At 36.8% G+C, this 24718-nt stretch overlaps 1 protein-coding gene across 1 annotated transcript in view; it reads right to left on the bottom strand.

Moving 5' to 3' along the window:
• Positions 1 to 256: 256 nt before the first annotated feature.
• LOC128986795 (anaphase-promoting complex subunit 1) overlaps positions 257 to 24718 on the bottom strand; it is a 56105-nt gene continuing 31643 nt past the window's right edge. The window contains exons 29-37 of the mRNA XM_054407317.1: positions 23255 to 23456; positions 22120 to 22346; positions 21634 to 21829; positions 21428 to 21495; positions 8623 to 8755; positions 6479 to 6670; positions 5404 to 5575; positions 1757 to 1894; positions 257 to 457 (exon numbers count right to left, since the gene is read on the bottom strand). Coding sequence (XP_054263292.1) covers positions 345 to 457; positions 1757 to 1894; positions 5404 to 5575; positions 6479 to 6670; positions 8623 to 8755; positions 21428 to 21495; positions 21634 to 21829; positions 22120 to 22346; positions 23255 to 23456 — 1441 coding nt within the window. The 3' untranslated portion in view covers positions 257 to 344. The remainder of the gene's footprint in view (positions 458 to 1756; positions 1895 to 5403; positions 5576 to 6478; positions 6671 to 8622; positions 8756 to 21427; positions 21496 to 21633; positions 21830 to 22119; positions 22347 to 23254; positions 23457 to 24718) is intronic.

Here is a 24718-nt window from a genome sequence, read left to right as displayed (position 1 = left end):
CTCGAGTGAGTCAATTGCTCACTTTTCTCACTAGTTGCACAAATAACTATTATGTGTGGGTGAAAAAGAAATTAATTGAATCAATCTGCTAACAATAACTTTTTGTGTCCGATGTGATTTGTTTGTGTCTAAGTATTTGTTGTCTGGGTATATGAAATAATTTAACATTATTGCAAAATCCCCACATTGTTTGTCTAGTTCTCGTAAAATACAAACTTGATGCAGGAGGGAAAAAATAAAAACAAATTGTAAATCTATTTACATATAATCACAGCAATGATCAGTAAAAAAATGATTGATATAAAACAGTCTTAACAAAATTACACATAAGTACAAAAATAGGACTAAGGTGTTGAGTGTTCTTCAGAGGCAATGAGGTTGCATATCTTCCGCAAGATGGAAACAGACATGGAATGGCCGATTTTTAGCTGCAGCCTCAGTGGATTTAATGGCCTGTCTGCAACACATTGATAAATGAAAATAATATCATTTTAATAAAGATGAACGTAATTTACATCATACTACACAGAAACAGGTACTTTCCCATCCATATTGATAGGGTGGAAAGTTACTATTATCCGTGCCTAAACACGAAAAAGTGAGGTTATGTACTTTTACCGTGCACTTAGTCAGCTGATGAAATAAACGGCTAACTGCAACGGCCTATTTTATTTTCTGTAATAAAAAAATATTATAATTTATGTTGTCCTAAATAAGTTTAAAATGTACTAATTACTCTGTGAATTATGATGTAAAGTAACGTACATTACTCGCTCGGTAAGCTTTAACGTACTCACACAAAAATCGCATGGTAAAACACCACTTACCACGCTAGTAACTTAATAAACAATTATAGCAATTATTAACATAGTTATACATTTGCAATATTTTTAAAATGTTGTAAATTAGTAGAGTTATTCATCTAATAACTGTCTGAAACAAACATACGTTTTGTATATGATGATGTTTAATTTGTATGTACAAAGTAATCTTAGAAAAGTTAAAAAAGGTAGGCTATTGAATTATTTGTTTTGCCTCGAAAACAAAAGTTACTAACCCATGAATGTGCAATTTGCCCACAGGAGGCCCCTTATATTTTTTATACTTGTTTGTAATTGGCCAAGATATTGTTATATAATAAGCCTTCTTAAACAAAATAATGTTGGTATGATCTCGAGCAAGATCAATTCTGGACCCAAATGATATTTCAACAAATGATGTTAAAACAAAGTTGACATGGAAAACAAGACCAATTTCAACTGACTGTTTACCAAAAACGTAAAAAATACTACTGCAAAAAAAAGTTAGGAAAAACTTACATAAAACTGTTTTAATTAAAGGTTTTTTATCCACCAATAATATATATATTAAAAACTAAAAAGATACTACTTTGAACTACAACTCCAATAGTCAGAAATCAGAAACATTTATTGCCGAAAACATTACAAAAATGTATAGGCCATCGTCAGGTACAATTTATAGTACTTAGAAGGTATTTGTATTGGTGTGCATAATGCCTAGGCTATACAACATGGTGTAGCCTAGATTGAAAAAACTGATCAGTAAATTTACATACTCCACTGACTAAACTGGTCCTTTTTTGTAAACCACTTTTTTAGTCATGAAAGAGTACCAAAAGCATCTGCTTACTGAGTAGAGTAGCAAAACTATTTAAATGGTTTTATTCTCTAAGGCTTCTTCAATATTTATTGATTTCTGAAATCTTTATTATATGGATTTAAAAAGCATGGTCTACCTGAAATGGCTTCACTAAGCTCTTTAGGGGAAGCAAAGTCATGAAACGTTAGGTATGTGGCAAATCTCTGCATCAAGCTGGCATTGCTGAAGTCAGTAGAGTCACCGTGGATGTAGTGCCATAGAGGTTTCATCAGCTCTGAAACATAAAAAAATGTGATTACTGATTATTCATTTAATGTATATTAGAAAATTGAAACACAACTACAAAACCCTTTAGGGTGCAACAACCAACAACCATAGAATGTGGGTCATAAAAATACTCGAGTCTGTCCACAGTATTCACTTCAAAGGAAGAAAACAATCTAATTTTGCTTCTTAAACATTACAATATGTCCAATCTAATGTTACCATTATCTTCAGCAAAGTTCCCTATAGGAAGTAGCAATTTACAATTCATGTAAGACCTAAGCCTGGAACCGATTTACTTTTTTATTTTGATGTCCCCAGATGCCAAAAACGCCATTCGTTAAAATTTTTATATATACAAATCAAATTTATATATGCGTGAGTGAACCAGTGAACACAATAATTTTGGTAATTTTTGTCCAATTTTGATGATATTTCGTTTAAAGGTGTTAGGCGGCCAACCTTGAATGACTTCGCGAACCAGCATGATCAGAATTTATGGGGTAAAAATTATTTTTCTCATTTTTGACCCTCAAAACACAAAATTTCCCAATTTCTCTATAGACATTTTTAGGAGTGTAAAAAAACAAATAATTCAATATATCAAAGTGTTTTCGTATTTTTTTTTTTTTTTTTTTTTTGATAATGGTGAAAATTTGAAAACTTGTAAATTCCCATGTTATTTTTATGGAGAATATTTTAAAATGTTGTAGTTTACTTGTTTTTTTTATGAATATATTTTGATCAAACTTGGTAAATTTATTTTTTTATACTAAGCTATTAATTTTACTATAAACACACTTAATTAGTTTTGCTGCAAACCTAGGTACTCGTTAAACCTAATGTTATTTCAATGGATCTAATTGAAAATCAATTCAGGCAATCCATTATCAATTATCAATCATTGAGATGGGGACGCCACCTAGTTGTGTATTTTAACCCAAATATGAGTGAAAGATGGAGTAGAATGGTGTGTGATGACCTGTGTAGCTTTGTTACTGACTAAGATCAGCGGTTTCATTAGTCAGGACCATTTATTTAAAGCCCAATCAGATGGAAATTCGCTTAGTCGGCAGGTTGGCTGCGGCGGGGATATTTAATTTTTAATCCCATATGGACTACAATTTACATAGAAAACTTTAACTGATGATAGTATGATATTAAAAAAAACATTTTTATTAAAAAATTTGAATTCAAAAGTACTAGTGTACCTGTTGCTCGAATTTGAGCAATTGCGAACCATTACAGGCGTTATTTTAAAACGAATAACGGTCATAACTTCCGATAAAAGTCGACTCAAAGATAATGGAAATACTCAGGATGTACACAACAGTTATATATAATCAAAATTGTTTGTAAATACATAGTATCTTATCTTTTTTCTGATCTTGTTAGAAGCTGATCTTGTTTTTTAGAGTTCTCTACCAAAGTTTCCCACTCATAGCCGCATTTCACTATAATAACGATTATAAATGAAGAAAAAAAATTATTTCTATTTGTTCTACTTGGTTGTGTTGTATGTCTTTCTTATGTTTCCATAGTTAGCAATCGGCTCTTTCAATGATTGCTCAAGAAACTTAGCACAGTGTTAATTCAGTTTTATTTTTAGTAGGCCTATATCAAATTGTCCAGGATTTCTCGCTTTTTTCCATTGTAATAATTACACCAACATTGTATCGTCTACAGATGCAATATGCCAAAGAATATCATCTACGTGCAACACGCCTACGTACAATCTCCAAGAAGTGGTAAAAAAAGGCAGAAACCAACCCATACAATAGACATAAGTTAACTTCATAAGAAATCATTTTAAGAGTTACTGTGATATTAGTATTTTCCACTGATTTGGCAATAGAACATTATATTGCAAAACATGACACGATGCAGAAGAAAATCGATTTTAAATATAAAAAAAAACATTGCAAATACTTTATTTTGACAAATTCAGTAAATCACAATTTAAATATTAACAGCTGTTTCATTAAAAAGTAGTGTAAAATTATACATATGGCCTTAATAAACAAATCTGCTGAGGGGACTTTAAATGCCTCTGGGGCAGAGCCCCAAGGGAATTTGCCTCGTTTCTCTTTTGATGGCTCATCTACAGACCAAGACCTTTCTTTGACACCCCTACCAAGTTTCTACGTCCAGCCGTTCTCTCAAATTAGCTGGCACAAAGAAAAACAGTTTCAAATTAATATATAGATTATTCTAGATACAGTTTTAGCGGAAAATAGCACTTGGCTTGAGTACATTGAGGAAGAAGGATTGAGGAGTAAATTGATAACTAGCTAACCCATGAAGAGTTCCCAGCAATTGACAGCACACACAAAGTTAGCAATACAATTAATTGGATATTTCCCCTCTACAAAAATTCTTCAGAAGGATATTACAGTAGACCCCCTCTTAACAGACCCTAATGGGACCGGACCTAGGTCGGATGGCTCAAAAGGTCGGTTAAAACTGGCAATCCCTAAAATCATAATATAATGAAGTGCTATTCATGTGGAATTATATAATCATTATTTTGAAGCCATACTTGCATTATTTATAAAATAAACTACTCTTATCTCCTTTTTCGTATTGACAGAAAAGTCACAAATAAACACAAAACACGGTTAAGTCAAATAGGCCTAATTTCAGTGGAATATATTATAATACTAGGCATGAGTCAATAAAAATTAATCAATAAAAATATTTCAATACCGTAACTTTAGTACTGTAATGTATTAATTGATACAGTAAAGAACCTTTTGTTGAAATTAAAGATGCAAGCAACCATTTTGTTACAAGACAGGATGTTTATAACCTCTCAATGGAGGCTCCAGGCACAAAAACTATCTTGACCTTGGAGTTGTAAACCCCCTTTCCCTGCCCTCCCTACAAGTTGTGTTGTTTCTGTTTGTTTATTCCAGTGATAAGATAATCAGGTAACGCACACTTTATGATGTTATAAATTAGCCGTACAGATAACAAATCAGATCAGATGTGCTCTCACTATGAATGATGATGACAAACTGACAATAGGCTATGCTATAATTTTTGCGATCAATACAAAATAATTTATTCTTAGTCATATCCTGTGGAGATAAGCGTATGGTTCAGTTCTCATCGCCCAGCGTGGGAGCGGAAATGCCGAGATTCCTAGAAAGCGCCGGTTAAACCGAACTGCTCTCAAAGCAAGGTCGGTCTAAAAACAAGGTCGGTTAAAACAAACTGTATTATTTTACGATCGAAGGCGGATAATCCGATTATTGGTTAATACGAGGTCGGTTAAGAGGGGGTCTACTGTAATAACTCCATTACAGTACTACTATTTCTGTGAACTTTTGTGCTGCCATCTGCCTGGGACTCATTTCATGGACAAGTTAATTGTGCATCCATTCCTTCTTTCTCGATTTATTAAAGATATAAAACTTAGGTCTGTAGCAAAGACTCGGAAAGTTAAGTAATTGTATGGTTAATTTGTCATAAGATTTAATTTTACTAAAGAAAATCAGAGTGAGGAAAAACACTTACCAGGCTCCCATGATTCTAGAATGGTGAATACTTGTTCTTTCATAGACAGAGCCATATCTGCAGCTATAGATGGCATCAGACCGTCGTCGCAAGGTGAGCTACCGTGAGCTATCATGAGCTTGAGCTGCCACACTAGGATACCACATGGAGCATTGTAGAGACTCTGGATGGCCTACACAAACCATTGTCATATTCTCAAATACAAAGTTGGTATTCTTAGTGGGTACCTACTAAAATGTAGAAAAGTTTCCTATAAACCTTGTTCATAACAATATAATAACCAGACTAAATTATATTTATCGGCCGACACACAAGAGTGTGTATTTTGAAGGCAAATGACTTTTTAATTGGGCTTTAAATAAATGATCCTGACAAATGAAACAGCTGATCTTAGTCAGTAACAAAGCTACACAGGTCATCACACACCATTCTACACTCATCCTTCACTCATATTTGGGTTAAAATACGCACCTAGATGGCGTCCCCATCTCAATGATTGATAATAATAATAATAATGAAAAACTGGGAATAGTCTACATGAATACAGGTTAAAACAGAAAACTCAAGGGATGTGACATTTGGTGGAAGGAAAAGACCAGTATTTCATAGGCAACAAAAATGTAAAAGCTAATTCGACTATAACATTACAATTTCTTAAGGCTCGTCACACACTGTGTCCGGTCCGGTGAAATTGGATCAGGCATGCTGGATCAGGTAAATTCGGAAACCAATCGAAAACCATTAATTTAAATGGAAGTGCCCACACTGCATCAGGTCCGGTGCGTCAGATGCTCTCGGGTAAAATTATTTTGGTCGAGAAGCGATAGGCTTAAGGCAAGCTTCCTGCGCCGGAGAGCTCGCGCATGCGCAGACGACTTCTACTCACACTTGTGTTTATTAAACACTTCTTCAACTCACAGTACCGCTGTCTTCGCATAGACTGGTCGCCAGAACTGGAACGCCTGATGCAGTGTGTGGAAATTTGCCGGATCCGGCGAAAAACACCGCATCAGAATAAACCGGACCGGAGGCAGTGTGTGACCAGCCTTAAAATGCAGATTGTGCTGAGAAATACCTTGATGATGGTGATCCATATAGGTATGATGGGTAGCTTGTCATGAGTTACACACTCGTACACTATCTTGGTAAGGAAATGCATTACTCGCAGTTCACCTGCACCCGCCACAGAGCCTTCAGCTTGCTCCAGGAAGTAGTGAGCAAAGTTGACTGTGCTGGGGTCAGACGAGAAGGAAAATATTGAGTCTGCCTGTAGAAACAAGATCAGATTGTAAATTTTTCTTATTGAATAAGAGTATGTCATAGTTTCTAATATGAAATGCTTTATGAAATTATTAAGTCTTTAAAACTTTTTAACAAGCTCAGATAATTTCTTTGGTAGAAAAAAATGTATTTCTCCATTATATGCAAGATATAATATAAGATTAACACATTTGCTGCAGTTGCATAATGGTCAGCCGTGGCTGGGTGCGGGATCCGCCAATACGCTGCATGGATGGGTGTGAAAAAATGTTTAAATTCAGTTTCATCGATAGGGGACGCACAGTAGAGTGTATACTATGTTTCTGTGTTTGCGGACATTGTTATACAAGAAACCAAAAGATAGCAGCACTGAACAAAATTGCTAACAAGCCCTCAGTATTGGCAAACACAGGAAACAAGCAGGGACAAAGTACTTGCATATAAACCAACAAAATTACTGCAAAACCAACAATGAAGCAAGCCATAGTACTATGTTCAACCTCAAAATGAGTGCAAACCCCATCCTTTTAATCTTCCGATTTTGTCCACCATTATAATTATAGCTACATATATTGTGCCTACAAATCCTCAGGTAACACACCCACCCTAAACAAAACTCCACTTTGGCAGGAAACTAAATACACACTAAACTAAATGTAAAAACAGACACCACACGCAGCCATGGCATAAATCTTCTCCGGCAAATGGCTGAGCTCACATTGAAGCAATATATAAGTAGAGGAGCCAGGAGATGTCTCCCGTGCCAGCCCAGGAGACGAGGATTGGCGCCTGCAGCGCTTTACAAGTTTACAACAGTTAGTTGGCTTACGTAAGTTTCCTCATTAAGAATTGTTTATTTTGGCTTCAGAATGTACTAGGGCCTAGTGTACCTTTTTTCTTGAATTCAAGCAATTGCAAAGTATTACGTTATTTTAAAACAAATAACAGTCATTACTTCCGATGACTTTAAAAGAGGTTGTAGGAGAGCACACTTAAACCCAACACGGAAGGGTGCTTGCTGTATTCGGCTATCAACCACAATAGTATTATTTGTATTTCATTCACGTCTTCCAGTTAAAGTTCGTCGGCCTCTTCCTATTGGCCGTCATGGTCGAAGTCTTATGGTCTGCATTGTGTAGTTTTTTGGTTACGTTTTGATTTTGTGCAAATAAAAACTTATTTAAAACAGTGAAACCTTTCACTTTCAACTAATCTAATCAATCCTTATAGCACATGTCTCCAAGTTTAGTATACCCAGCTGTTTCAAATATTAGTGTAAATTTTCAAAGTTTATTCATCTGTTCAAATGTAAACAAACATTTTCTCTCTAAGAATAACATGGGAACTTTGGAGGCCACTGGGACAGAACCCTGATGGATTCCAAAGTTTTTTTGTTTGATGGCAAAACTACATGCTAAGACCTTTCTAACGACACCTTGGACATAGTAATTGGTAGCACCACCGCTCCAAACCAATTATGTCAAAAATATGCCTAGCAAAAAAATATATATGGATTTTCTGGAAAAAAACAAGGGTTTCACGCTGTTATTCCCACAGTAGACTGAAAATGTTGTTGGTACTTGTAATTGAATTATGAAAACTGTACTTCTGTACACTTTACATTGATACTGAACTGAAATTTGACTTTTGCCATCTCATACTAAGATAATCAAGAGTTAACATTCAGTTAAACTAAACGCCAACCGTCTAATGCCTTTTACCTCAGCTGAGCTGCCTATACAGATTTCATACCACCTGCCAGACACTGTCCGCCAAAAAATCAGCTCTAGAGGCTTTCCATAGTTATTAATTGAATTTTGTATGATAGAAATCACTCAAAATGACTTCTAAACTATCCAGCTCCCATATAAAAGCTATCCATCCAACTGTCAAAAAAAGAAAATGCACCAACCCAATACTTAATAATGCACAATTGAGATACTGCATTATCTTACTTACAGGTACTGTCCAGGCCACTGCCTTGTCTGTAGTGAGTGTTTGAGCCAACAAGCTGCGGAAGCCGTGTGGATCCTCCATGTATGACAGACATCCAGCTCTCTGCTTGACACCCACACAGCCAGCCAGCATACTCCTGCCACATACAGACACACTGAATAACTTTCGTATAACCATGATATGTGGTTTTATTTAAATATTTATCCTGTATTCAGTAACATCAGTGTTGCTTACTATAATTTGAGGATGAATGAGCTATGAATCTACTTGCATGCCTTCCTCTTGCTCCCATAAACCTTGGCACAAAACTCATCATCAATATTTCAACATTTGTTTAAAAATGTCTGTTAAAGAAAATTTAAATCTTCAACAACTGCTCTCTCTCAAGAGATGTTTGGAAAGCTATATTGACCACAAGGAATCAAACATGCTTGATGTACTGATAGACAAGACTTATGGTTCCCTAATCAGGCTGAGACAGCTGGTATGGAAGCACTCAAATCTCACCATGATCTAAATTGATACCCTAACCGTCCACTTGGTGGAGAGGTCACCCAGGACGCACCCTAACTACGCACTTCCACCCTTCCAAGAAATCTCAACGTCGATCAATCAAATCGAAACAAATAAATAACAACTAGCAACTTGTCAACATATTATTTTTACAAAGATGAATTTTTGTAACTTACGCTAACAAATCTAATTTTTCTTTGTTTTTCTGATCTTCATAAGGAAATCCCTCCTTCCGTTGGTTCTTTGAGACCACTGTCATAATCAGCATCTCTATCTCTATTGATTTAAAACTTTTCAAAAATGGAAAAAAATTGGGAATATTAGGATGCAGTTATGAATTTCATTATGTAACCAAGAGCAGAAATCACGCTATTTTGTACAGAGTGGAAACACTAAAATTTTAATTGGTGCTATAAATTATAATTTTGTATAGCAGGCTTACCTGAACGGAAAAGTGTTTTTCTTTATAAGAATTACTTAAACTACACTACTAGAAAAAATTAAAATTTCACATGATCTGATCTGATGAACATCTGAAAATACTTAACTAAAGTATTTTGAGTTGGAAAGAGAGATTTGGCATAAAATGCAGGGCTGTGCGAATAATTCGAAAAACAAATCGAATCTAAATCTTTTTGGAGATTCGATTCGGATTCGAAAACGAATCTACTGTTTCTAACTGGATTCAGATTCGATATTCAAATTTCCTGGAAATACACCCGAGTTGGGATTCGATATTCGAATTTACCACATTCGGATTCAATATAATTTTCATCATCTGATTTTGATTCAAAATATTGGGTCCAGCATTCAAAGTGTAAGGTACCAAATTTTAAGGGGGGTAAAAACGTACTACGAATAAATGAACACCAGAACTTACCCGATTTTTAACCACAATAGCCTACTCCTAGGCCTATGTGTTGGCCATAGCTTGGGCTATGGGCCAAAGAACGTAGGCCTATTTTTATTCACAGTGAAGTACACAAACAAATCTGTTGTGTAAATAATAATAAATAAAAAGGACAAAATCAAGTTTAATTAAAGTTCAGCCCATTTTGGCATACATACTTAAAAACAGACTCATTACTAGTCATTCCTCTTTTCCTAGTTGGCAATCCTGCCAGTGACGTAGCATTACCTACTCCTTTTTCCTCTTATCTCTTCTTCTTGTCAATGTCAATCTTACATTCCCGCCCGCTATCGCTTATCACGCACCAGTTTGTGCCTTGAACTATATTTATACCGTGATCGGTTTTAAATTAAATAATTATCGTGTCTCGCCTCCGGGATTCTCTTTGTGTCCGTGAACGACGTTATCCACAACCCCACTATGGCAGGATGATCTTCGCTGGACCAAGGGGCCCCTGAGAATTCTACACTCCACACTCCAGGCCGCCGACCACGCTTCGTACAGAGAAGAAAGGATCGGTCGTGAGTGATACTTCAATTTTACTACTAGATAAGACCTCATTAATTATTTTCTTTCAAGTTTCAGATGTGTCATTTTACTGCTCAATTTATTCGAACGTCATAATACAATACAGTCCACTAATTAAATTACGTCACTAATTCAATATTCAAACAATCCATAACATGTTTGGCCTTACGAGTCGGATTATAAATTATTTCGCTATGGATATTGTTATTCAACCAAATTCATTTTAACTGAAACTCAGTTTTATTTTAATCATCCAAAAAGTAAAGCTATGAACATTTCAATCTCGAACAGGAATTTTCATTCAAGATAACAAGTGTTGTGAGTTTGCCGGTATTTCCAACAGGGATGCCAATCGCTGGTGCACAAACTATCAATATCCCTACTTTTCCCACTTATCCCGTACGTTTTAGAAAAATCCCCGCTCCAATAAAAATCCCTGAAAATCCCTAAAAAAATCCCTGAATATCCCTTAGGATCTAAAAATATCCCTGCATCAAAAATTATCCCTATTTTCCCGTTTTTACCTTTGTTTACATTTTTAAACAATGAGGTTATATTGACATTTATTAATGAGTGAAACTTATTGAAGTGAATTTTCCTGCCATTTCATTTAACTTGTGTACACTCATAAAGATTGAAATTGAAAATTGACTCTTTAAAAATTACTGAATATAACTTGAATTCTCTGTGAAACTTATATCCTCAAGATACTATTTATATTGAAGATTTTACATTTTATTTTATTTCCTGAAGAAGCATATATTCTTATTTATTTTTACAATTCAAGAGGATTTAAGATTGATCTACTGCACACATTATCCTTTGTTAATCAGTGCATAATACATACAAGTTGATAAGCTCACAGTAGAGATTGAAGATTGTTTCTACAGTATCAATATTGATTAAATTTTAATTACTCTGTACAACTGGGAATAACTATCAATAGATGCATTGAAGAAAAATATTAATTTTACGGTCAATTTATTTACTGCATTGAACATTACCTCAATTCTAGCACTGTGTACCCTACTATTGAATATTATCAAGTCAATATGTATGAATGAATCTGATCTCTGTTCATATGCTCATTGGATATTAAGCTTAGCCTATTACTCATTTATATTCTGACATTTATATGCATATTCATGTGTCAGTAATAATTTCTTACTCAATTTCAATTGAACTAATGTGTTCTGAGAATTTCCTCATTGCTTAAATAGGCTAATTAATTTCTCTGTGGTATTTTTACAATTATTAGTCCTACAATTATTGGAGTTTGGAATAGTGAGAACATGCTTTACACAATCTTTTGTGGCCTACCGCTAACTTCAATTTTATGCACCTAGTGTCCATACTATTTGCCTTGTAATATTTATGCAAACAAAATGCCTCCATTGCGCTTTTGTAATTTTACCAAGCAAGCTTCTCTGATAAAACTAAGGTTGAATTCTTTTGAACAACAAGTTACTGCATTCTCAGAGAAGACGGATCCTTTACTAGAAGCAGACTTAGCAAAAATCAAAATTATTGATGAAACTGCTACAAAGAAATGTAATGATTTTGAGTCAATGGTTAGTAAATTATATAGTGCTGATAAACCAGATGAAGATATTAAGGATGCTGATGTTGTTAAACTCCAAGATGAAATCTCTGATCTTTATATTAAAATCCACAGCCTCTGTGCGATTCTTGTTCCCAAAGCGGATCCCAGACTGGACCAATCTTATTCCAGTGTCAACAGCGGTACAGTAGAATTTACAGGTGTAAAACTCCCTACTCTTAAGCTAGGTGAATTCTCTGGCCAAGCTGACAAATGGATAGCTTTTTATAGCTTATTTGAAAGCACTGTTCACAAAAACTCTAAACTCTCGGATGTCGAGAAATTTACCTACTTACTGTCTTGTCTACATGGAGAGCCATTAAATTTGATTAAATCATTGCCCATCACTGCTGCCAATTATCATATTGGTTATCAGCAACTGATTAAGCGCTACAACAATTCTAGGCTATTGATAACACTTCACATAAATAATATCATTGATTTGCCTTCTGTACATAATAGCTCTGTAAAACAAATGAGATCATTTGTGTCATCCCTACAGGAAAACATTAGTGCCTTGCGTGCCTTAAACGAGGACCTCAAAGATGAGAGCATATTTATGACTATATATCTCCTCAGGAAATTTGATAATGATTTCAGATCCAAGTTTGAACATGATAGGACTGATTCACAACAGGTACCAACCATCAAGGAACTCATTGATTTTATTGAAACCCAATGCAATCAACTAGAGGCAGCTAATCTCTCACTTGTACCTTCAAGAATCTTAACCAACGCCAGTATGCAAAGGAGTTCTTCGAGTAATCAAGTAGCATTCAAGTCTACTCGTGGATCTTACCAAAACCGCACTGCCCTACTGACTGCGCAAAATAATTGTAACTTCTGCTCTTCGTGTGATCATGTCATATACAAATGCTATAGATTTTCTAATTTAACCCCAGCAGATAGACTAAAGTTTGTACAAAGCAACTTATTGTGTAATAATTGTTTGGGTCAACATAATGTCAGAACTTGCAACTCTCTCCGATCTTGTAATATATGTCAACGTCGACATCATACTATGCTCCATTTGAATGCACAAAGCAACCATCAACCCTCTAACCAATGTCTCAACAGTTCTAAACAATATCAATCAAGGAATAATCCTCGTTAACATACCTCTGCTGGATCAAAACCTAATTCTGCTGCTAGCAATGCCCCTTCTGAACCCACACAGAGCAATACCTCTGCAACTAAGGGCTCTACATCAAATGCTACGGTCTTAGTAGGTTTATCTCATTGCAGTAACAATGTAGTTCTACTAGGAACAGCCCTAGTAAATGTATGCACTCCCAATGGAAATAATATTGTCGCACGCGCTGTGCTCGATAGCGCTGCTCAACAAAGTTTTCTCAGTGATTCATGTGCACGCAGATTAGGAATTTCTCGAGTAAAATCATCAAGTCATAAAATTCTGGGAATATCATCTGCTACTGTCTCCACTAAAGGACTCTGTTTTTTGAACATTACTTCAATGAGAGGCCACGTGGTTGCGAAAAATCATCCAGTTGTTGTACTCGATAACATTACTACTAGCCTACCTGCTTGCCACATATCAAGAGAGGTTAAGGATCGTACATTCAACCTTGTTCTAGCTGATCCTACTTTTGATACGCCCGCTCCTGTCGACTTACTAATTGGCGCTGATCTCTTTGCCAGTACGCTAAAGGGTGATGCAATCCCTCTTGGTGATGATATGCCAACTGCACTGAATACAGTCTTTGGCTACGTATTGATCGGCAATACACCTGTCGAACCTGTAGAAGGCTTTTCATCAATTAATCTACTGACAATTACAAATACTGATCTTCACCAGTCAATTCAGAAGTTTTGGCTTCAAGAAAATGTGCCTGATGCACCATCACTGTCTCCAGATGAACTGAATTGTGAAACCCAGTTTAGAGAAGGTTATACCAGGTGTAAAGATGGAAAATTTCAAGTACGTCTACCATTCAAGCAATCTCCCTCAGTTCTTGGGAATTCTTCTTCTTCTGCACTTTGCATTTTCAAATCATTGGAAAATCGACTAAACCGCAACCCAGAATTAAGGAAGAAATATGTAGATTTTATGAAAGATTATGAAGACTCAGGTCACATGGTTTGTTGTTCATCACCTATTGCATTGGAACAACCACACTTCTTTCTCCCTCATCATGAAGTTCTCCGAGGGGATAAAATTCGTGTCGTCTTTAATGCTTCTGCTGCTACCTCCTCTGGTCTCTCACTAAATCATATTCTTCACTCTGGACCAAAACTACACAACGACATTCCAGCCATCATCATGGGCTTCCGCCAACACCGCATTGTGTTTACATGTGACATTCGTCAAATGTTTAGAAATATTTGGATCCATCCAGAGGATCGTAATTTCCAATTGATTTACTGGCGATATGATGTATCACAGCCTATACAAGTATACAAGCTTACTACTGTCACATATGGCATGGCTTCTTCGCCTTTTTTGGCAAATCGGGTCGTGCAACAGCTTATCGCTGATGAAAGTTCAAACCACCCTCTAGCAGCCAATGCTCTTCGTGGTCAAATCTATGTCGATGATGCTTTACTTGGAGCAAATACCGAAGAAGAAGCTCTAGCGTTGCAGGATGATGTAATTAGGTTGATGTCCAAAGGTGGCTTTCAACTCAGAAAATGGATTTCTAACTGTCAGAACATACTAAATGCAATACCATCAGATCACCATGGCGTACCTCTACAGTTCTTTTCAGAGAAAGAATCATCATGTAACGTTTTAGGCATAAAATGGCTTCCAGAAATTGATTCATTTTCGTACACTGTTACAATTCCAAATCTACCGCTAACCAAAAGAGCAGTTCTTTCTGCTATCGCTCAACTATTTGATCCAATGGGTTGGATCACTCCACCTTTGTTTTGGGCTAAAGCTTTCATGCAAGTCTTATGGACTAAAGGATTGAAATGGGATGATCCATTACCAAGTGAATTATCTTCACAGTGGATTTCATTTCTGAAGGAGCTACCCTCGATTGCAGAGATACAAATACCTAGGCATTTAGATACTTACCAAGCAAAAAATATCCAAATTCATGGTTTTTGTGATGCTAGCGAATCAGGATATTGCGCCTCAGTGATTCTTAGAGTTGAAAAGGAGGACCACGGAGTTACAACCAATTTGTTGATAGCAAAGTCTCGTGTTGCACCGCTAAAGCGTTTATCTCTACCACGCTTGGAACTTTGTGGAGCTCATCTCCTCTCCAAACTAATCCAATATTGTGTCTCTTGTCTTAGTACATACTTAACGATCAATGAAGTGTTCGCTTGGTGTGACTCAACTATCACTTTATCATGGATACATACTCCTGCCTATCGCCTCAAAACCTTTGTCTCCAATCGTGTGGCAGAAATTCAAGAAACTTCTACCCCAATTGTGTGGTCTCACATCGCCTCAGAACAGAACCCAGCTGATTGTGGATCTAGAGGACTCCTCCCTTCGCTATTGGCCAACCACCCACTTTGGTGGACAGGACCTGACTGGCTCAAGCTCTCTCAATCACTCTGGCCCACTACATCATTCAAGTTGTCATGTTCACATTCACTTCCAGATATAAAACCTGTGCAACCAACTGCACTGCAAACTACAACATTACCTCAGTTGGACCTTCTTACAAGATTTTCTTCATGGACAAAGCTGAGACATGTAACTGCATATGTTCTACGCTTCATCAACCGCTGCCGAACTAAGATCTCCTTGAAATATTTCAAGCCAGAATCGTCTACTCTACAAGATGTTCCATTAACTACTTCTTCAAGACTTTCACTGCAAGAAATCAACAAAGCTACAGTTTACATTCTACATCTAGTACAACAAGAATCCTTCTCAAACGAAATTTCTGCTCTTCAAAAAGGCCAGACTCCTTCATTACCTCTTCAGCGTCTTTTGCCATTCCTGGACAAAGATGGTCTTCTCAGAGTTGGTGGACGACTGTCTAATGCCTATTTAAACTTCAACTCCAAGCATCCTATACTGTTGCCTAAACAACACTTCGTCACAAATCTGATCATAGACTACTACCACATTCTCTTCCTGCATTGTGGACCGCAATCACTACAATCCCTCATCTCTCAAAGGTATTGGATTTTATCCGCAAGAAGCAAGATAAGGAACAGAATTTTCCGCTGCCTACGGTGCTACCGCTTCAAACCGAAGGTCACTGCGCCCCTAATGGCTGACCTACCCGCATCCAGAGTTCTACCTTCAAGAGCCTTTGAATCTTCAGCTGTCGACTTCGCAGGTCCCTTCAACGTCAAGCTTTACCCTGTTCGCAGATTACAACACATCAAAGTCTACCTCTGCCTTTTCATTTGCATGACAACAAAGGCCATCCACCTAGAAGTTGTGACAGATTTGACAGCCGATGCTTTTTTGGCCTCATTGACTCGGTTTATTTCCCATCGAGGACTTGTCAGGAATTTACACTCAGACAATGCCACAAATTTTGTCGGTGCTGCTCGACAACTCCGGAAAACGATAGAGATTATTCTGCAATCCCATCCTGTCAACACTTGGCTTCTTGAGAAGGAAATCACCTTTCACTTCATTCCCCCTAGGTCTCCCCATTTTGGAGGACTTTGGGAGCGTGCCGTACAAAGTGCTAAATATCACCTACGCAGAGTCATAGGTGAGCAAGTTCTCACACTTGAAGAATTCACTACTTTAACATGTAGAGTTGAAGCAATGCTAAATTCACGCCCAATTACCCCACTGTCTTCAGATCCATGTGAATTAGAAGCTCTAACACCAGGTCATTTCTTGACTTTTGGACCTCCTGCTCTTTTACCTGAAACGGATCAGACAAGTACTCCTATGAACCGTCTCAAGAGATGGCAATTGGTTCAATCCGTTGCACAAAATATCTGGAAACGATGGCAACGCGATTACTTGTATACCTTGCAGAATCGCCCAAAATGGACAACTCCCCAGAAGCACATCAGCCCTGGCGATCTTGTCATTCTTCAAGAAGATAATCTCCCTCCACTCCAATGGAAAATGGGCAGAGTTATTTCCTTATTCCCTGGAAAGGACAATGTTCCCAGAGTTGCCGAAGTAAAAACAGCCTCTGGAGTCTTCAAAAGACCAGTCATCAAACTCTCCCTATTACCATCGGAATGAAGACATCAAGATCTACATCCTTCAATTCTCATACCCCCTGTTTTATTTAAAGTGTTTTTTGTTTGATTTTAACCAGAAAAACTCTTATTTAGTGTGCAGAAGCACAAGTTTCTCTTTTTCCTTTTTCTTTTGAAGATGTTCTGTTGAACCTGCCGGTTCAAGGGGGGCCGGTATGTTGTGTAAATAATAATAAATAAAAAGGACAAAATCAAGTTTAATTAAAGTTCAGCCCATTTTGGCATACATACTTAAAAACAGACTCATTACTAGTCATTCCTCTTTTCCTAGTTGGCAATCCTGCCAGTGACGTAGCATTACCTACTCCTTTTTCCTCTTATCTCTTCTTCTTGTCAATGTCAATCTTACATTCCCGCCCGCTATCGCTTATCACGCACCAGTTTGTGCCTTGAACTATATTTATACCGTGATCGGTTTTAAATTAAATAATTATCGTGTCTCGCCTCCGGGATTCTCTTTGTGTCCGTGAACGACGTTATCCACAACCCCACTACGGCAGGATGATCTTCGCTGGACCAAGGGGCCCCTGAGAATTCTACACTCCACACTCCAGGCCGCCGACCACGCTTCGTACAGAGAAGAAAGGATCGGTCGTGAGTGATACTTCAATTTTACTACTAGATAAGACCTCATTAATTATTTTCTTTCAAGTTTCAGATGTGTCATTTTACTGCTCAATTTATTCGAACGTCATAATACAATACAGTCCACTAATTAAATTACGTCACTAATTCAATATTCAAACAATCCATAACAAAATCCACAACTACAGTACATATTTATTCATAATAGCACTTCGTTTCACATAATAAAGTCAAACCGGCCGATTTTACAGATATTTAACGCCGCCGACGACATAACCCCAAACTGGTGTTTATTTGTTGACAGACGACAGACGAAACTAGACCAGCTCAACAAGTGAATTCGATCAGCTGTTATCTAGTAGTACTAAAGTTCGCCGCTTGAGCAGGTAAGCCTCGAGCGGGCAGGAACTAAGGATTTTACTCAAAGACAGGATTATTCGTTCGTACGCCGTCTTCGAAGTAACTTCGTCGTTACAAGACTACTTACGCATTCCCGCCGATCGCCGATATTACGAAGGTTAGCTATTCTAATAGTTAGACCATTTCTACGTTTAACGCACGCATTCTCGTTTTACGACTATTCTCGTTCCAAAATTCGATATTAAATAACTAAATTTTAATAACTTAGTTTCCGCTAACTCGAGTCTCGACCCGCCAGTTCCTGCTTGCCAGTGACTAGCGGTGATTATCGTTTGGTTTGATTTAAACCAATTAGTTTCAAAATTACGATTTCTACGAATGATTATTACGTACGTTTATTCTAATTAGTTCGCCGTTTTAATGCCCCCGAGACTTGTCGTCTGCGTTCTAAACCCCGTCTTTGGCGGACGAGAGAACCTAGTCTTGGGAGTAGGCTGATTTGAAAAATCAAACAGTCACAAATATTAATATTAAATGTATTTTAAATCATCCCACGATAAATTCTCCATTCGATTATATTAATTAGGCCCGACGACTCTGTAGGAATTGCTTTTTACCTTTTATTCAATATTATATTATTTACCAACGTCCTTAGCCAGATAGTTTACAGTTTAATACGAGTATTTATATCACATTGGCATAAGATTGAATACTCGTCGGCCCTACAGAGTCATTCCAAAGGTTAGGTAAAATTTAACAAAACACTTTAACGAAGGTAAGGATGATATATAGCTCCAACTGAGCGTCTGCAGGATTTCCTGGACGTTTCCTGAGCTCTGAGCGTTCGATTAAACTTTAAATAAATTGATCAGTCAAAGCCGTGACAACTTCGTATCGACCCCTGGATTTTTTCGGCTCCTTCTGAGCACTCCGGGGAATAAATTTGAGTGTGGCCAGTTCTAGGGGTAGGCCTAGCCTAACTTAGGTGAATACTAGTTTATTCCCCCCCTAGAATTTTTCGTCACAAAAGATTATAAACAAAAGCACTAAAGCACCAACTGACGGCTGGCCCAGCAAAATGTTGTTGACTGGTTCATGTTGGGAACCTGACCATAGAAAGTTATAACTTGGTGTTAGGCTTTAGGCACATTAGTGTAGGTCACATTTGAACCCTATCTTGGCTATCAGTAAACTTAACCTCACAGTGTGAGTTGTTACTTGTAATAGTAATACAGACTTAGGCTTATGTAGAGAAATAACACTGAGGTATATAGGTTAGGCCTATGTTATAGACTACACAAATAGGGAGTCCATCACTTTTAGCAAGAATCAAGAATCAAGAATTTATTACAACAAATTACAAAAAGAACATTTTGTATAGCTGAGGTCAATATGAGAGTAACTTAGGCTAAGAAGTCTCAGTAATCTGCAAGGATAAAATGTCCAGTGGTTAGCATTAGGGCCTTTAACATTCAATAAGCAAGTAACTTAGGCCTAGGTGATAGGCCTAACTTGTGCCCAATTATAAATTGTTTAGTTTCAAAACTTCTAACAGGTAGGCCTAAATTTTTTAACTTTTTTTATTTGGCCCATTTCAAGATGTTTTTCTTCTGGCACTTTTGAGGCAATTCCCTAAGTTATTTCAGCCCAGAAAACGTGGTCTAAAAATGTGAAAATTGGTAAATACTGCTGACTTTCCTCGAATTCCATAATAGCTTTAAATTTGAGATTCGGATTTGATCCGGGTTTGATAATTGATTGATTTGATTGATTGATTGTAACAAAAAATCTGTATAGTTTACAACAAGTAGACCATCCTGCTTGGTTCAAAACATAAATGAATTCTGTTGGAGGCTCAATTTTAATTTGTTTGTTTTCACTCTAAATTTGGCTTCAACTTTATATGGAAACGGAAAGCCACTGTCATCCATATGAATCCACTGTATCTATCCATTAAAAAGGTCTAATAATTATTCTTGAATAATGGCATGCTGACAGTAAATATATGTTTCCATAGAAACAAAGCTATTTATTTAATTATTTCACTGATACAGTAAGTGAGTGCAAGATGAAATTTTCCCTCCTGTCTAACTAAATTATTTTGAGGAAGAATACAGATTCAAGAAAGTGAAGTAAATCTGCTCCATTCTAGAAACGTCAGTGAAAACTTGGAAGAATTATACCGTTCTTGTCACTATTGCTGCACAAGAACAAGCAGAGGAGAACTACACGGAGACCTGATGTTGAATTGCTTCAGTAAAACAAATGGATCGACAAAGTTTAAGGATTGTTTAGAGTAAAGTGCCAAAGGATTTGCCATAGAATAATGTTTGAGGAACATGATAGAATATAGGAGAAGAATGCAACTAGGATGAGGAGATTGAGCTTCTGAGAAACTTCAAGAGGAAGATACTGATGAGTTCTGGAACAACACTGTAAGCCAATTAATTGAAGACAAGTCCTGAAGAAGATGAAACTACATAGTTAAGTTAGAACCAACTTGTTAAATATTCAGTATGTATCTAGTATCTAGCTATTATGTATCTAGTATAAAGTATCTTATGTACCTAGTGTTAGTATTTTGTAATAAAGTATACGTGCGCTTTCCTACTTCAGCGTATACGGAGCGTCCCCAGGTGGCGGATAGGGGGAAGGTCGGTGGATCTGCTTGTCAGATCTCCCGGCTAGGTCCGATGGACCCGCTGACCAGAAGTAGGTCCTCCATTCATATTGGGGGTTGAGGTGATGGGCTAATCACCCTCCCTCGTAAAACATCCCTGGTTACTTATCGCCTATGAAATGCCAACGGAAGGAAAAGGACAACGGAGGATGGATCACATTGGACAACGATTGAAGCTGTGTCATAAGGACTTGAGATTTAAAGCTGGAATGTTTGCTCTCCGGCGGTGCCAGGTGCTGTGGACATCGTTAGCAAGGAAAAGTACAAAATGGATGTGGAAGCCCTGCAGGAAATTAGGAATGGGGTTTGCCCTCAATAAAAATATTTTAAAATACTTTTGTCAAATTTGAGGCTGTGAATGAAAAACTGTATTGTATAAGGTTAAAAGGAAAATTTAAATACCTATCTGTAATAAACATTTATGCTCCAAAAGAAAATTGTGAATTATTAGTGCTCAATCAAAACTTACTGTAACTGGCTCCAATTCTTTTCTCTTGTAAAAGTCACCCTCCAGTAGCGGTCATCTTCCACCCTAACCTGGAACAATTCAACAAACAAAAACCGTTTACTAGGACTGTAATACAAGGTAAGTTAAAGTAAACAAACACTCTAATTTAGACAAAAAATTACAAAAAAAAAGACAGTGCACAAGCTTAATAAAGGCTTCAGACTAACCTCTTTGAGATACTTGAGTTCAGGCAGAATACAAGGAGCCTTCATAGTGAAGGATTGATCTTTGTAGTGAGGAGTGTCTAGATAGAGTACAGTGATGTGAGCATAGCACAGACTGCCAGTGTCTATGTCTCTAGGTAGCAGCAGTCTAGACTCAGCAGCCAGCACGTACAGGTGACGTAGGGCCTGCAGGTGATATCTGACAAACATGAAATCAATGTATTTAACTGGCAATGAAATAATGATGAGCCGATTGTGATATTAAATAAAAAATAAAACAACAATAAAGTTGGTACCAGGGATTTGTCAATTCGAGAATTTGTAGCATTTGGGAATGTACTTGTAAAAGGATTTTTCACCCCAAGGAGCAAGAGAATTTTTTTTCTTTTTTATAATATATTACATAAAGGCCGGGAAGTAGGTGGTTTCAGTACAAGCATCCATTCAGTACAAGCAGGTGGTTCCTGTGATTGATTAAAAAGTAACTACCTGTTGTCATTGCTGTGTGTTGGATACTTGGGGAAGAAGGCACACAGCAGTGCAGCGATGGCCGGGGGAGATGTGCTGAGAGTGTAACGGCCCCCTCCTAGGAACAGTAGACCTAGAGCCATGTGAGACGCGAGGTGGGAGCCATATGTCACTGTGGGTTGTCCGACACGCGAGTGTAAGAAGCGGCATACTCGTAACACATCCAAGTCTCCTGATCCTGCCATAACCTACAAAACATACAGATAATAAGCAACTGTCCCCATTTAGATAATAAGCAACTTTGAATATAAAATAAACAACTGTCTCCATCCAGATAATAATAGCCATTTGTCCCTCTTTTATTGTAAAAACTGATGATATCCAGACACCCAGATAAGGGTAGAAAGCCAATAAAAATGTTATTAGAATAGAACATTGGTAAATGATCCACTCATAGAGACTACTAAAAATACTATACTATTCTAAAAATTATATTTTTCTCTAATTTTTTTTATTTAATCATTATTATGAGTATGCTATAGTTTACAATAGGTTTATTTCAGTTTGGCATTTAGAAACGTTGGTGTATGCAACAGGAATCAGTTAGTTACTGACTACTCTAACATTGAATGGAATGTAGATTTCTATAGTCAAAGCTCGTACCGATTCTGTTTGTGCTATAGTAAAAGAAATGCAGTAGGCCTACTAGATCTATTGTGCTCTTGTCTTTTGGCTCCAGAGTTTTCTAGAGTACCCCTACAGCCTGTTCTCAAGTGAAATTGATTAGATGTTGGAATTCTATGTGGAGTATATAATCAATTACAAGATAGCTAAAGAGGTTAACGTACCTTCCTCAAGCCCTAACAGCCTCACTCTTTGTTAGTAGTTGAGACAGTGATTAATAAAATGTAAGAAATGTTGCCCTTGAGAAAGATAGGAACACACCTCTAGAGAAAAAAACTAACCACTAAACATTTGAAATTAAATATGCATTTAGAACTCTAGAGACATCTTTTGAAACGTTCTATTCAGTCTTAAACTTGTATATTCTCCAATAAAGCAAGACTTGGTTACTTTAAATAAATAAACAAAAAACAAAGCAAAAACAGTATGGTTTCATTCAATATCGACTTGGGTATATATATTTATCCCTTACCATTGCAAGAGAACAGACGATGACATTGAGACAAGCTTCGATGGTAGACTTCCCGGCGAGCTCGGCTATAGACTTGTTAGATAGGCTGGTGATCAGGTTCGTGTAGTGGAGTAGAGTTGAGAAAGCTTCTTCATTACAAGAACCTGCAAACCTGAGCCCCATTGCCATACACGCTCCAGCTAGGATGTTGCAGTACGCTTGGCTGGAAAAGACAACAGACTCAATGTACCAGTCAATAATAGGAGTCGATATTAGCTGAAAAAGGTCTTTACATCTATATAGCTTCATTGGAATTATAAGTATAGATGTGTTTAAAATTCAAAAGACTATTCAACACAAACAAAATTTATGATTCATTTTTATTAAAAGTACCGCATCTCATAAGCCAGAGAGAATTATTTTATCCAACTCATTACTAAAACAGATTTTTATTTAGCTTCCAAAAAAATTTAACTGCATTTGACTTGAATATATTTAGGTCTATTAGAAATTGTACCAAGGATGAGAAATAATACACATATAACTTACCCAAGAAAAGAGTGCAAGGCAGTTTGTAGCACACAAGGAGTTCACAACACAACTAATTTTATATTTCCCCCCTACAAGTAGGATTCTTTGTTGGAACATAGTACAGAAGTAGGAAATGGTCATAGAGAACAAACATTTGACACAAATATCTGGGTGCCTCTGACAGGCACGAAATATCAAATTAATTGTACTGCAAACTTTTGTGAGTCGTCAACTGCATGTTACTCTTTTTACTTTCTCCCCCTATACCATAGTATATGGAGAAAGTATTGTTTTCGTCAAAATTTTCGAGTTTGAGTTTTGAGTGGATATATTCGTTTTGGGTCCCCCTGGACCTAAAAAAGTGGTTTTCGAAGTGATGTCTGTGTGTGTGTGTGTGTGTGTGTGTCTGTGTGTCTGGATGTGTACAGAGCTAGAGACCACACCTGTGGTCCGATTTCGATGAAATTCGGTATGTAGGTTCTAATCCATGGTATCTCCAGGCGTTTTTTTCATTTTTTTGAAATTTTGATTTTTAATGGGAATTTTCCCATAAAAACCCATACAAAACCGGAAAAAACAGATTTTCTCGAAAACGGCCCGAACGATTTTGATAAAAATTTAGTATGTTGTAGCCCTTTAAATTCTGAATAAAATGGTACAAACTCCATATCTGTAAAAATTACGGTTCAAAAGTTATGGTCAAATATGTTATTTTCCCATAAAAACCCCATAAAACAACAAAAAATAGGATTTTAGAAAAACATCCGGTTTTGATTTAACATAGTATGTTATACTCCTTACAGTTTTGATAGTTTTTTTTTAATTTTTTGGAAATTTTTATTTTTAATGGGGATTTTCCTATAAAAACCCCATAAAATAACGAAAAAATATGATTTTCCCAAAAATGGCCCGAACAATTTTGATAAAAATTTAGTATGTTATAGTCCTTTATAT

This window comes from Macrosteles quadrilineatus, unplaced genomic scaffold, assembly GCF_028750875.1.
Source record: "Macrosteles quadrilineatus isolate MER2022 unplaced genomic scaffold, UCM_ALF_1.0 Scaffold_2__2_contigs__length_208266976, whole genome shotgun sequence".
NCBI classification, from domain to species: Eukaryota; Metazoa; Arthropoda; class Insecta; order Hemiptera; family Cicadellidae; genus Macrosteles; species Macrosteles quadrilineatus.
Note: the sequence above shows the minus strand (reverse complement) of the source record. Positions and strands in the feature narration are given on the sequence as shown.